The 15,095-nt window shown below is 43.6% G+C and overlaps 1 protein-coding gene across 2 annotated transcripts in view; it reads right to left on the reverse strand.

Moving 5' to 3' along the window:
* Nucleotides 1-15,095, reverse strand: part of LOC129859643 (gamma-aminobutyric acid receptor subunit gamma-3-like) — a 42,789-nt gene that overhangs the window by 12,522 nt on the left and 15,172 nt on the right. For both annotated transcript variants that reach the window (XM_055929681.1, XM_055929682.1), the window contains exons 4-5: nucleotides 10,761-10,981; nucleotides 8,757-8,839 (exon numbers count right to left, since the gene is read on the reverse strand). In XM_055929681.1, coding sequence (XP_055785656.1) covers nucleotides 8,757-8,839; nucleotides 10,761-10,981 — 304 coding nt within the window. The remainder of the gene's footprint in view (nucleotides 1-8,756; nucleotides 8,840-10,760; nucleotides 10,982-15,095) is intronic.

Genomic DNA, 15,095 nt, shown 5'->3' on the forward strand with positions numbered 1-15,095 from the left:
TGTAAGAGACAGGTCCAGTGGCTTCTTCCACAACATAGGGCCTCCAGAGTAGTTTCTCATGTACACAGACTCGTCAGGTAGAAAATGCCTTAAATGATCACGTCCCCTGTCTGCATCACCCTCCTGCCTTAGACACATGTCACTTGCCATGTCCGGGTGCAGCCGATCTAAAGCAGTTGTCAATCGCTTGTTCATTAACAGCTTGGCTGGACTCTTCCCAGTAGAGGCCGTCATAACATGTTGAGACAGCAGGAACCTTGACAGTCAGGTCTGCCAGTCACCCACCGAGATCATAGACAGAGCCTCCCTGGTTGTCTGATCCATGTGTTTAGCTTGACCATTGGAGAACGGATGTTATGGGGCTGTGGTGACATGTCTGATTCAGTTCCGCCCAGCGAACTCCTTAAACTCCGCAGAAGTGAAGGCAGCTCCATTATCTGAACCAGGACGTCACACAACCCATGAATGGCAAACAGCAAATGGAGGGTGCCTATTACAGCACCAGAGGGCATCAAGATGACCATGGCTACTTCCATGCACTTTGAATGGGAATCTACCATAATGAGAAAAGTATTTCCTTTGAATAGCCCAGAAAAGTCTATATGAAGACAACAATTTCTTTGTTGTCCACTCCCATGGGTGCAAGGCAGCCTTGGGTGAGCATGGTGTGACACCTGACAGGTGACACAGCTGCGCACCACAGCCTAAATTTCCATGTCCATCCCAGGCCACCACACATAGCTCTGTGCCAGTGCCTTCATCCTCACTATTCCAGGATGCATATCATGCAGCATGGAAAGGACCCCCTCCCTCGCCAGGCCAGGTACCACAACCCGACTGCCCCACAACAGCCGACAGCTCGTTCCGACGATACCATTAAAGCCCAAACTCTCTGCCAGGAACTTCAGAGGCCCATCCATGCAGCACCCAGCGAAGCACTCGGGACAGGACAGGATCCTTGAAGGTCAGTGCGGCTATCCTAGAAGCATAGAGAAGGGCATCAGGCACCCTCTCCAACAGCATCACTTCCCAGTGAGGTGGTGCCTCGACAAAGAGGTAGTGAGTGGCAGGCAACTCAGGGAATCTGCATTAGCCAACTGCTTCCCTGGATGATAGCTGAGCTCATAACTATGGGGTCCCAGTATCAGGCTCCATCTGACCATGCAAGTGAAAATATTTTTGGGGCATGGGCTTCATATGATGAAGCACGCCCAGCAAGGGCTTGTGGTTGGTGTACACCACAAAATGGCGACCTCACAAATGGAACTTGGAACTTCTTGACAGCAAAAATGTTCGACAGGGCCTATTTATCCGGCTGTGCAGAGTACTGTTCAGTGACAGTTAGGGTCCTAGATGCGTAGCACACAGGTGCCTCCCGACCATCAGATTCCACATGACTAAACAAGGCACCGAGCCCATATGGAGACACATCACAGACCAGTAACAGGGGTTTTCTATCATTATAGTGGGCTAGCAGCCCATCTGCTTGCAGCAGCTGCTTAGCCTCTTTATAGACTTCTTCATGAGTGTCGTTCCCACTCCAGGGAAAGGCCGGGTCCAGTAGGCGATGCCAGGGCTGTAGCTTTATCAAGCAGGGGGAAAAATGTTGAGAAGCCTCAGAAACGACTGGAGCTCAGACTTGTTCTGGGAAGAAGGCCTTTATGGCCTTTACCATATCCTGGGTTGGTCGCACGCCATCCTTGTCAATGTGGAACCTCTGGAACTCAACACTGGGTGCAGCAAAAATTGACTTCTCCCTCTCAGGCTGTGGCCTCCCATGGATACTATAGACAACATACTTCTCAGGGTCTGGGTGACAGTTTACCAAGTGTGTCTGTTGTGTGGTCCTAGTGGGCATGACTGAGCTGCCTGAGGCCTGGGACTGGGACTTTTGTCAAACAAAGTCGAGCTATATGTCCTCTCCGTTTACAGTAGTGACGGGTTGCAGCACTAAACCTACAGCTGTTGGAATGATGGGCACCTCCACATCTGAAACAGGCTCTGAAGTCCTCTCTGGACTCTAGACTCTGACTGCCCCCCCCCCCCCGTGAGCACCGGCCTACTACGTTCAGCGAGACGAATGTCAGGCACAGTTGGAGGACCAGGGGCCTCATTTATAAAACTGTGAGGAGGATTCACGTCAAAAGGTGGCCTACGGACAAAACACAGAAAGTGCTTACGCACAAAAATATTCTGATTTATAACACAGTGTGCACGCACTTCCCACGCCAGTTTCCCTTTATAAATCACAATCAACTCAAAATGTGGTCTTGTCCTACCCTTTTACCGTTCATAGTTGCCTATAGATAGTCAGTGAAACGCCCCTAATTAATATTCAACGGAAGTTCTTGTAGGGGAGGTTGAAGCAAGAAAGAATATATTGTTTGGTGGACACAGTGTGAGCATTACAAATCCCAAACAGGCGTCAGAGTGTCAGCATGTGGCGGACGCTGTGAATGCCGCTGGCTCAGAAGTTCAGACTCTCTCAGAAATAAGACGCTATCCAACATTACAGTGGAGGCCAAAAGGCGCATAGCCTTACACAGACAAAGTGTTTGTGCCACCGGAGCTCAAGCCCCTTGACGAGCGATTGCCAGTATTATAGGGGAATCCCTCCTGAGTGGAGTAGTGACGGAGGTGGACACGGACATGCAAGACGCACCGGATGTTCCAGGTATGTAATTAGTATTACCTCGTTTGAAAAGTGTAAACCAAACAGATTCAAGTTGTGTTTAAACATTTATTTACAAACAATGGACATCTATTTTCAGTCGCTGCGTGTTCCAGCGGGGTCGGTGGTGCTGCAGCTGAGCAGGAGCTGAGTGCGCCCACCCCCGGCGTCTCCACTGCACCTCGTGCGTCACAACCCTCCAGCGGCCGTGTCCTCACAGATGCAGTCTACAAACGCAAAGAGACACCATCGGCGCTATTAACGAGGTTGCCAACGAGTTGAAGTGGGACAGGCACGGCTTGGTTTCTGCGGGTGCTTCTCTGTAATGCTGGGCCCACTACAGCACAGAGATCCAAGAGAACAGCTCTTGGCAATCGGAACCGGCTCATAAGCCACTCATCATCATTGGCCAGTAAATCTTGCTGTTCTCTGAAAATTTGCTCTCTCCGAATTCTTCCATTCGCCAAATCTTCCAACAGTGCCAAAGCAGCCATTGTGCGTCACTACGCATTGTAATTGCATGCCTTTTTATACCCACCCATTTGATTGTCAAAGATACCCAATTGCATAAAACCTTCAGGTGTGGTAATTACCCTGACAATGACTGGGCCAAAATCACATTGACAGTTCTGCGCAACGAACATGTGATAACAATATATGAAACGGTGCACTCGTATCTGCCCGACAAAGGCATCTGAAACGGCATCAGTTTAAACTGTTCACCTTATTATTTATGAAAATAAATTTCACAACATGCAAATATTGTTTAATAATTACAGATCCAATTAAATACGATTCCCGATTAAACTGTACAACATATTTAAGGGGTTCTTTTGCAAAAACAGATATCTTCGTTTGTATTTATTATCCTAAATCATGTTTTTTGTGTGTTTTTTTTGTGTGCACTCCAGGGAACTCTTCATATATAATACGTGAGATGTAATATTTCGATTTATTTTACCCACTGGCATCAATTTCAAAGCGTTTCTCGAGTTTCATCCTTCTGCCATCGGAGTCGCAGTTTGTCATTTCTCCAGGTTATGTGCGTACGTATGGGTCAAAGTGTCTGGAGGACCGCACATTCTCCCGTCAAGTTTGTTTTTTATACTACACGTGCGTAATAACGAAAACAAGAAACATCAAAGATAATCGAGCGCAAAATACACACAAGCTTAATCCCGCACGAAATAAGGCAGGTAACAGGTGCCCTATATACACACAGAAATAAAACGCAATTGAAACCAGGTGTGAAAAGAATCACAGACAAAACAACCAGAAAAGGAAAAAGGGATCGGTGGCGACTAGTAAACCGGCGACGCCGAGCGCCGCCCGAACAGGGAGAGGAGTTACCCTCGGTAGAAGTCGTGACACCTTTTATTGTCTCCAGTACAAGGTGCACCTTTGTAATAATGATGTTTAATCAGATTCTTGATATGCCATACCTGTCAGGTGGATGGATTAGCTTGGCAAAGGGGAAATGCTTACTAACAGGGATATAACGAAATGTGTGAACATTTGTTTGGGAGAAATGAGCTGTTTGTGCATATGGAACATTTCTGAGATCTTTTATTTCAGCTCATGAAACATGAAACCAATGCTGAGTTTATGCAGTACATTACCAAAAGTATGTGGACACCTGCTCGTCAAACCTCTCATTCCAAGATCATGGGCATTAATATGGAGTTGGTTCCCCCTTTGCTGCTATAACAGCCTCCACTCTTCTAGAAAGGATTTCCACTAGATGTTGGAACATTGCTGTGGGGAATTGCTTCAATTCAGTCGCAAGAGCATTAGTGAGCTCAAACACTGATGTTGGGCGATTAGGCCTGGATCGCAGTCGGCGTTCGAATTCGTCCCAAAGGTGTTTGATGGGGTTGAGGTCAGGGCTCTGTGCAGGCCAGTCAAGTTCTTCCACAACGATTTCGACAAACCCTCTCTGTATGGACCTCACTTTGTGCACGGGGCATTGTCATGCTGAAACAGGAAAGGGCCTTCCCCAAACTGTTCTCTTGGCAACTACCAAACCCAGATTCATCTTTCGGAATGCCAGATGGTGAAGCATGATTAATCACTCCAGAGTCCAATGGCGGCGAGCTTTACACCACTCCAGCCAACACTTGGCATTGTGCATGTTGATCTTGGGCTTGTGTGCAGCTGCTCGGACATGGAAACCCATTTCATGAAGCCCCTGACAAACAGTTCTGGTGCTGAGGTTGCTTCCAGAGGCAGTTTGGAACTCAGTAGTGAGTGTTGCAACCAAAGATTTTTATGCACTACGCCCTTCAGCACTCGCCAGTCCCGTTCTGTGAGCTTGTGTGGCCTACTCTTTTGCGACTGAGCCATTGTTGATCCTAGACTATTCCACTTCACAATAACAGCTCTTACAGTTGACCGGGGCAGCTCTAGTAGGGCAGAAATTTGACGAACTGACTTGTTGGAAAGGTGGCATCCTATGACATTGCCATGTTGAAAGTCATTGAGCTGTTCAGTACGGGCCATTCTACTGCCAATGCTTGTCTATGGAGATTGCATGGCTGTGTGCTCGATTTTATACACCTGTCAGCAATGGGTGTGGCTCAAACATATACTTTTGTATATATGATGCATTTTTGTTCAGTGTAGAATACGTCACCGCTCCGCACACACAGAGCAGCACAGTGCAATTATTTTAGTCATTTTCAATGTCATTAGCAACAACAAAAACATTCCAGCCTTTCAACATACTCCTCCCAAGAGCTAGGCTTTTCATCAGCAAACTCCTTAATCTTCCCATAAAAAGCCATGATCACATCAGAAAAGGAAAATCCACTTTTATTTATCCTTAATTCAGCTAGGCAAGTCAGTTTAAAAAAAATCTTATTTACAATGACGGCCTACCCCGGCCAAACTCTAACCCGGACGACGCTGGGCCAATTGTGCACCCCCCTATGAGACTACCAATCACGGCCGGTTGTGATACAGCCTGGAATCAAACCAGAGTCTGTAGTGACGCCTCTAGCACTGACATGCAGTGCCTTAGACCGCTGCGCCACTCGGGAGCCCATTTTATGTTTACTCACAAATCCTCTTCAAACATTCTAGTTCGGATCCGCCTCGTGTTCAGTACTATGTCCGTGACATAGTGAAAGTACAATCCAATAACGAGGAGGCGGAAAGGCAAGTTTAGGCTATTTATTCCATGGTGCAGGCAATAAACTTGAGCGCCATGTTGGCAGGTGACTGAACTTTTACACCTCTGGGGCGGGCACGCTATATATGGGAGTGTCTAGGCGCACTCCTTAACGTGCCCACAACAACTATACCCAATACACAACTGAAACCACATACTCTCCCATCTCCATTACGATGATAGGAGTACAGTCAGTGCACTGTAGGATTGACTCTTCACTGGTAAATGTCAGTTATTGATATATCCTACTCTGTACTGGAGGTTACATAGAAACGCACCATGGTAGACAGCCCAGCCAAACTCCTCTCTCCTCCTCTGCACAGATAATAGCTTGGGTCAAAGCAAAGAGAATGTAAAAGGGCCAGATGTCTATGAATCCTTGTATAGCAGCCTATATCCACTGTGCTCTAGGTTTGGTCATATAGAAACACTTCAATGGACAGAAAGGACTGATCTCTTATCTGTAATTCTCTTTTTCTCGTTAGATTGAGGCATGATGCGCTTCCTCCCAAATTACAAAATGACATTGGTTTCCTTACCCTGTAAGCAGTATATGGACGAGGTATGATATCAATCCATGCTTTGGTTTAGTTTCCCTGGCACTGTTTCCAAATGCTAACGTTTTAGCATTTGTGGCACAAATCCCTTTCAAGTCATGGGACCGATATTAGCATTTTTCGCGACTCGTGTTCAAATCATCTATAAGGGACTTTGTTGAGCTTCACAATACATTTAAGATACTTTGGGATGATTTGGACGATGTGTAAAATCGGTCCCGTGACTTGAATGGGATTTGTGTCACAAATGCTAAAACATGAACATTACGAAACAGTGCCAGGAAAGGTAAACCAAAGCATGGATTACTGTCATGTCTAGGCTGCTTACAGGGTAAGGAAGCAAATATCTAATTTCATAACTATCCGTTTAAAGATCTGAAAGGTGAGAAAGTCCACATCGATTAACTAATAAAAGGTGCAGTGAAATCAGTGGAGGCTACTGAGGGGAGGACTGCTCATAATAATGGCTGGAACAGCATGAATGGAATGGCATCAAATACAGAGAAACCATGTGTTTTGATACCATTCCACTCATTCTGCTCCAGCCATTACCACGAGCCTGTCCTGTCCTCCCCAATTAAGATGCCACCACACTCCTGTGAGTGAAATGTGTTGTTTTACAGGGTCAGCCATAGCAGTATAGTGCCCTTAGAACAAATGATGTGCTTTGCTCAAGGACGCATCGGCAGATCGTTCACTTTGTCGGCTCCGGTATTCAAACCAGCAACTTTCGATTGCTGGCCCAACGCTCTAACCGCTAGGCTACCTGCAGCCATTATCGCCATGGGAACACAGCACGCCACATGTCCAATGTTCTTTTCCCTGGGGTAAGTAAAAATATCAAACAGCGAGGATGTGTCTGTCAGCTCTGTCAAGCCAGTGGGTGGGTGGTGTGGAGGACTGGATTGAGTTTTCCCGTTTTCCTTAAGTTAACTCTTCAGACCCCCTGTTTCCAGGACAGAGATTAAGCCTATTCTCTATTGAGCATGCTTTTTAAACCAGGACTACGCTCAATCTGTGTCTGGGCAATCAGACCAAGATGTTTACTTCCAACAACAACAAAAAAACATTCAAACCATAATAATATGATAGGACTATTTTCTGAAGGTGACATTTGAGGATGACTTACTGTATGGATGTACATAGAGCACATAGGCTGTGGATGGAGAAGCAATGGTGTTGCATTGGAAGGGTGGGGAAATGGAGGGGGCATACGTACACGGGGGGGGGGCGGGTGATTTATTGTAGACTGAATAGAAGTAAGATCAAGGTCTTTATCTGGGAAACAGCTGGAAATCCATTAGCTCCAGCGTGCATGGCTTTCACATCCTGTTCCCACCAATCCTTAATAAGGGTAGAAATTCAGTGTTCTATTTCACTTAACAATCATGCTCTATGTTCACTTGCCATTCTGCCTGAACTGAATTTTGTCCCATTTTATTGCAGGTGACGTGCTGTTGTTGTGTTGTTAATGGACTGCCCAGAAAGCCTGGTTTTCAGTGTGGCTTTAACGAACGGTATAGAGGTACAGAGTAGCTCTGCACCAAGCTTTCACATTGGTGACTCACGCATTCTCATGAAAAGCTGCAGACAATCCTTCTCTTTCAGGCTACACACCTATATACCTTTCAGAGAATCTGCCCAACAAGCCTCCTACTCAAAACAGTTTTATGTGCATCGACCTCATACTGTGACAGAATACACACGGTATCGTTTGGATCTAGTGCAATGGACCTGTAGTGACCAACGGCGTTCATTGCAGGTACCTCCACCGTTTATATAAAAGGGAGTTGTAAGACTACAGTACGTGGGGGAGAAGGAAAGGCCTGTGATATTATGGTCTGGCTTTTGGTGTCTATTGTGCATCATACTGTGATTGTCTTGTGCATATATAAGACGTTGATTGTTGTGTATATATTAGGAGTATGTGAGACAAGGGAGATATACCTGTCCAGAGATGCTTAGTAGGAAATGGAACTGTACTAATTTGCTCCATTTATGAAACAACAATTTTGTCTGTCATTGTTTGTTGCCGCGACCATTGCTGCCTAACCTTGCTGCACCCCCACACCCCCGTTCCCTCTTCAAAAGGATCGCAACAGAAATAATCTTTCAAGCTTTATTCTGTTACCCTAGATTACTTTCTTAAATTGTATGTGGCGGCGTCAATTATTCAATCCATATGAAATATATGACTTCTTCTCATGTATTTTTCATACATCTACACGAAACATGATGTTTCCTGATGTACTGTTCATACATTAAGAAATATGATTTCCCCATTTATTTTATTATCTGTTTATACAAAATATATGACATATGAATGGGTGACATTATTGCCTGGCCGTACAATACTCACAGCTAGAGAAGACCAGGGGACAGGAGTGCTCATCCATAGGGAAGTTGTGAAGCTGCAGCTGGCACTCTGCATTGATGGTCAACCTACAGCACGAGTCAGAGAGAGGCCGTGAGTGAGCATTGCCATCGTTTCTCACATATAGTTCACCTCTGCTCCGAGAGGCCAGTGCTACAACAACCACCACTGCGCTAAACACATACACCACTGGTGATGTGAACGTGTCATTTATTGATGAAGACAGCATAGGGTGTGAAATAAGGGAAGGCTGGCTCTTGATGTTGTTCTCACATTCTGCACATGCTGAGAAAGCGACAGATAGCCATAATGCTGAATTTCGCTGCTATGCTGTTTCCATTTTTCTGTTGGTGTGAAAAGAATGAGCGATTGCGGGGTTAACAAACTGGCACCTTGTTGCATGCCTGTGAGAGACCTAATGGGCCACCTATTATCCTGACATGACTGCCAGTGCCAGGGGGCTGGAGATTGCGGGTCGGCCGGCCGGCTGGTCGCCTCCGAGTCTGGTGAGCCCTGCAAATTGGTATTTTCCTTGAGTAACAAACTCCGACAGACTAGTTAAGAAAAATGAGCGGATTTAGAAATGCTCTCGTCCCGGAGTTATGTAGGTCATCGGACCGAATTTCACCCTATTCGTCTCCTCTTTTCTTTCTCTTCTTCTTCTCCTCCTCCTCTTCCTCTGTCTCCCTGATAAAATGTCACTCTTGTTTACGTTGGCTTGACTGAAGTTCACAGTGAAGAGGAATTAAATAGGAGCTTAGATTCACTCCATTGTTTTAATCAGACCAGGATGCCACTCAAGAGGATTTATAGATCTGCTCAATGATAACGCTGATGAATAACGCTAACTGAATGCTTACTGAAAATGCTCATTGATAATGCAAACTGATATCGCTCACTGACAATGCTCAATTATAATGCGCAACAATAGGCATCACCGATAAATCAAATCACATTTTATTGGTCACGTACACATATTTGGCAGATGTTGTGGGTGTAGCAAAATGCTTACGTTCCTAACTCAAACAGTGCAGTAATACCTAACAATACAAAACAATACACACGTCTAAAAAAAAATCGAAAGAAAGGAATCAAGAAATATAGAAATATTAGAATGAGCAATGTCAGAGTCCGGAATATAAATATATATGTATATGATGGTGTGTGTATAGACATTATGGGCATTTTATGATGCTAACTAACAATGCTCAGTGATAATGCTCAACAATAATTTCAGTGATAATGCCCATATACCGTATAATGCTAAACAATAATGCTCAAAGATAATACACTAACCGATAAAGCTCACTGAGAATGGCTGATAATGTCGGATCTTGTATGATTCCGCCTTGTGGAGCAAGCCAGGTCAGTCCTGACAATAATTAACCTGCCCACACATTCTTTTCCTTTGTCCTGTGCTTTGCCTGTTGCCAAGGGAATACCTCCGTCAGTTATGCAAACAGCAGGGTGATGTCTCTCTTTTTCTCAGCGGAGGTGAATCCACGGTTGAAAACTTAGCAAAAAAAGGACTGAAAGGATGACATTTACGCCCTGAAAAGCATTATCTCCCGAAGACAGTGTACTACAGTGTGCAAAGCGAATGTACCAAGTGTGCTAAACCACTTAGCAGAGCAGTGATGAAAGATTCAAAACAATGTTAGTCTTATCGTAGCGTAGACTCATTTTTATTGCTGGTTATTGGTGTAGCATCAGTATGTGGCACAGATGTCAATGTGTTTGTGCCACCTTCTTACACTGTGTTGAACTCTACCTGAGTTCTGAGGAAGTTAGAATATTCTAGATGTGATCTTCAGTACAAAGATGGGTAGTAATGACACTATTTTCATTTATATTGTCTATTTGTCTTTCCTTGACAGGGAAAACCCAATGTTTGCTAAGATGTAAATTCTGAACAAAGATGGAACGATAGGTGGCTGCTCAAAACAACAATGTCTGTGATATCTGATAAAGAAAAGCCATTTATTTTACCTCAGCGTGTATAATATCTTCCCATCGTTCCAAATACGCAGAAGCTGATTGGGCATCGTAATCCAATGAGAGTCTGCGTTCTTGGAGTTTCTGAAGATGGTGTCAGGGACCCAGATCATTCCCACCATGTTGCTGTTGAGAGTCAGGATCTTCATAGTGCTGTTGTATTGCAGACGGCTGTCGATCCACGTCTGTGCAAAAATGATGTCAATTTCGTATTCCTGTAACAAAACAGAAGAAACTGACCTTTAACCTACATATATTATACATATTTCATATATTATTACATCTTTTATGATACATTTTGGTCCCAACTCTGGGGGGAAAAAATTATCTAAAATCCACAGTCATGCTGTATATTTAACTTTAAGATGTTCATTTTTTTTAAATTGAGAGAAGCTGCAGATCGGCTGTGTTGATGGTCTACCCGAACATAGAGACAGCACGAGACAAGACCTTTATTCTCTTAGACAAAACATACCATAAATGATTATATGATAAGACAAGCACAAATTATAAATTGCCTTAACATTTAAAAGTGCTGAAAAATAGAAGCATTTCTCTTTTCCTAATCCCTTATGTTGACGTCCCCCAGAAACCGCATCTTGATTCTGACGGGTGACCTTTTTGGAAACTTTTACAGGCACATGGGACCTGACTTTAATACAGCCCTAATTAGAGTGTGATGGGAGCAGCACGACTGTAGCTGTTACCATGACCTTAAGGAGTAAAAGAACAGTCAATCACACAACACGTCAGTCTAAAGAGTCTATTCCTCAAGCCTCCCAGGCAATAGCCACTGTAATATATAAGGTCCTGTTTGGCTCAGTTGGTAGAGCATTGCACAGGTTTATGGGTTTGATTCCCGCTGGGGCAACCCTAAGAAAAATGTATGCATGCATGACTGCAAGTTGCTTTGGATAGCAGCATCTGTTAAAAGGCATACATTAATGTATGAGAAATATAGTGAAACGGCTCGATCAGACAAACTAGTATCACAGATAAGGGAGATCATTTACCTACTGATGACTACATTTGAATTAATAATGCTGATATAACATTTTAACTATGTTATTTCACCCATGAGTTTCTCACTAGCTACGTTATGAAGATGAATGTGATATGAAATCAGTGATTCATCTCTAAGGAAATCTAAAACCCCCAAACACCAAGTATGCATTCATTCTGCTCTCTCCCCCTCTAACAGCCTCTGTGTAGTCCTGTAATACCCTTTAAATGTAAGATGGAGGTCAATAAACTGTATAAATATGAATAGATATTTCCCTCAGAAGCATCACAATTAGTTTCACTGCAGTAAATTCATTACAACCCTAAGACTGCAATGACATTTTCATAGTCACAAAAATGACTTGATTCCTAAACCATTGTTAGACCTGGCTTCCTTACATCACGAGGGTGTGTACAGTTGGCTACGATGTCATCAGACAGGAATTCAGGGTGTCTTTTATATGTTTTATTTCTTTAACCTTTATGTACACAGCGAAGTCGCACTGAGATCTAAGTCTCTTTTGCAAGGGTTAGTGCTATCCGGAATCCTTGGGACGTCCCTACCCTAACCTTAACCCCTAGCATTACCCTAACCCTAACCTTAACCATTTTAAATTTCAACATCAAAGTGGTGATGTCAGAGTTGGAAGTCCCTAGGATCCCAGTACAAAATGCACACTTTAGGGACGAGCTAATCAATCCAGGCATGTGCACTATTCACTCATCACGAGTAGCCTAGGTCTCTAATTAAGGTCTTAACACGCCTGTAGGGGACTACGTTTTCCAAATTAAGTCTACCCTGGAGTCTATTCCATCTCTACACTAAATGTAAAGAATTTTGTAAAAGCCTTACTATCTACCTCAGATGAGGGCCATAAGCAGCGGGATATGAATGGGATATGATTACTACTGTTCAAATCATCACTCTGGCGATTAATATTTGGTTATAAAATACACGCTGTGCTCATACAGCTTATCAATGTAGGGATGGAAAAAACCACATCCTCTTTCCTCGTTCTGTGTCATTAGCGATTATGGAAATCGTTACGAAAGCTCACACCCACGCTTTTAATGACTGATGCTACAAGACGAGAAAAAGGCAAAGCAACAGTCTTACCACGATGAACGTGAGTTCAAATTAAACATGTCAAAAAAAGAGGTAACTTGTGAACGTGTCTTGGCCTCTCCGTCCGTCGTTACAAGGCTAAGAATTACTCCCACAGCGCAACTTCCAGGCAAACACTAAGCGCCCCTCATGAATTTAGAGTCCAACAGCAGGCACCAAAATGAGCATATCAAATGCCACATTATGAAAGGTCAAGTGAGGAAAAAAAGATGCTCCGAGGACTTACAGCATTACAGTACAATGCCACGATCTGTAAATCCACAATATCAACCCATTAGAAGTACTCACAGCCGTGTGTATGATTCATTACACTTGCTTCCACACATATTTATATTCTGCATTGTTTATTTAGCCTGGTCCCAGATCTGTTTGACCTTGCCAACTCCATTGCTGTCATTGTCAAGCCAAACTTTTTTTTATAATTTTATTTTTTATTTTTATAGAAAGGCTTACAGTGAGAGAGGGACCAAAAGGTCAGTGTAAAAGGTTGGCCAACAATGGGCAGCTTGCTTGTAGAGAGCTTTGAACTTTTGCATGTTGTGTATGGCTGGCTGTGGCTTCTGCTACGGGTAGCCCCGTTGCCTTGGACACAGAGTGAGCCTCCCAGATATAGCCTAAAAATAGCAATTCCTTTCGCAGAGAATTGTGAAGATGTCCCTTCAAACAAAATGTGTCAATAATTCAACGAGTACACCAAGAAACCAGTGTCATTAAACAGGTGTCATTGTGGCTGAAATCTACAATCCAGAAACTCAGAATGTGTGGATACTTGGAGAATCTGTGAAAACAATTGTTGAAACCAAGACAAAGAGAAAATGTTGAAATGTCTCAAATTCTTCTTTTCTGATATGTACTATAGGGATGGTATTGGATTAGTCCAAGGGAGCCATTGAGTTCCTGCGTTGGCTAACGATAAAAATAATATGTATATATTTTTTTACACTAATTGTAACTGTAAATCCTAGTTGACATCTGTCAAACTGTATGTGTATGGATATTGGATACCAAAGCTAATGGAATCCAACACACAAAATATGTCCTATGCTCATTGCTCTATGATGACGGAGGTATGATGACACCAATTATTAGAAAGGAGAGATACGATCTGGGCCTGTAGCCTTCATATAATCCTATAGTCCCATATAATCCATTAACGATCTATTGGAATCTGGAGGAGGGTAGACAAAGTCTAATGTTCCTACTAGCACACCACATAGAATACACACCAAATTATGAATATTAGTTGTTAAAACCATTGGGCCAGTAATTGAAATGTCGCTGGTTTGAATCTCAAAGCCGATTAGGTGAAAACTCTGTCTATGCCCTTGAGCAAGGCACTTAACCCTTATGATACTGTAAATCACTCTGGATAAGAGCGTCTGCTAAATTACTAAAATGTCAATATAAGTGGTATCACATGGATACTGAGACAGATGTCAGATGTCACGGTGCAATCCTTTAGAGATCTATCAGACACTGAAGTTTAGACAGACTGCTTAATAGAATGGGTTCTCTGTTGGTCGAGTAAACACTACCCACTGATCCACTGTTGTTCCCCTGAGACCTGGTGTCACATCTTAGATGTACTCCATTTTAAACATGGCGTCGTCAAACATCTCTCTTCCTCTCTGTGGGGTGGCTCCTCACTGGTTAACATGATGTAACCCGTTGTTATCTGGGCTAGACATTTAGGCAGACTCAATCAATCTATTTTCATTCTGAGGAGAGAAAACAAGCAGACAGGTTCTGAAGATCTTATTTCTGTCTTTATTGGCACTAATCCTGTGGAACATAAAAATAACCATGCCCTGTGGAAGAATATTGATTCCTCATATTAACACAATCTGTTTTCACTCAGCGAAAAATGCACCAAATAACATCATATATCCATCATTTTTCAATGGCACCACAGGAAGCACTGTAGCGTTGCGAGATCTCATGTAGAGAGAGTCATTATCTTTAACTGATGGACTGTAGGCCGAGATTACTCTGGCATAGTGTCCTCTTTTGGTCAACTAATTCGACGTGCTATCTTTTCTGCATAGCACCAGCAACTATGACCACTGCGCTCTGAGTTAATGGTACTTAATCGGACATGCTCCCATCACACTCTGTCCTAGATTAATATCTGCTTCAGTGACGTTGACTCATCCGAGGACTCGCTCCCGTCGGTGTAAATAAACCCTAACCATTCCCCTATG

Source organism: Salvelinus fontinalis, chromosome 7 (assembly GCF_029448725.1).
Source record: "Salvelinus fontinalis isolate EN_2023a chromosome 7, ASM2944872v1, whole genome shotgun sequence".
NCBI lineage: Eukaryota > Metazoa > Chordata > Actinopteri > Salmoniformes > Salmonidae > Salvelinus > Salvelinus fontinalis.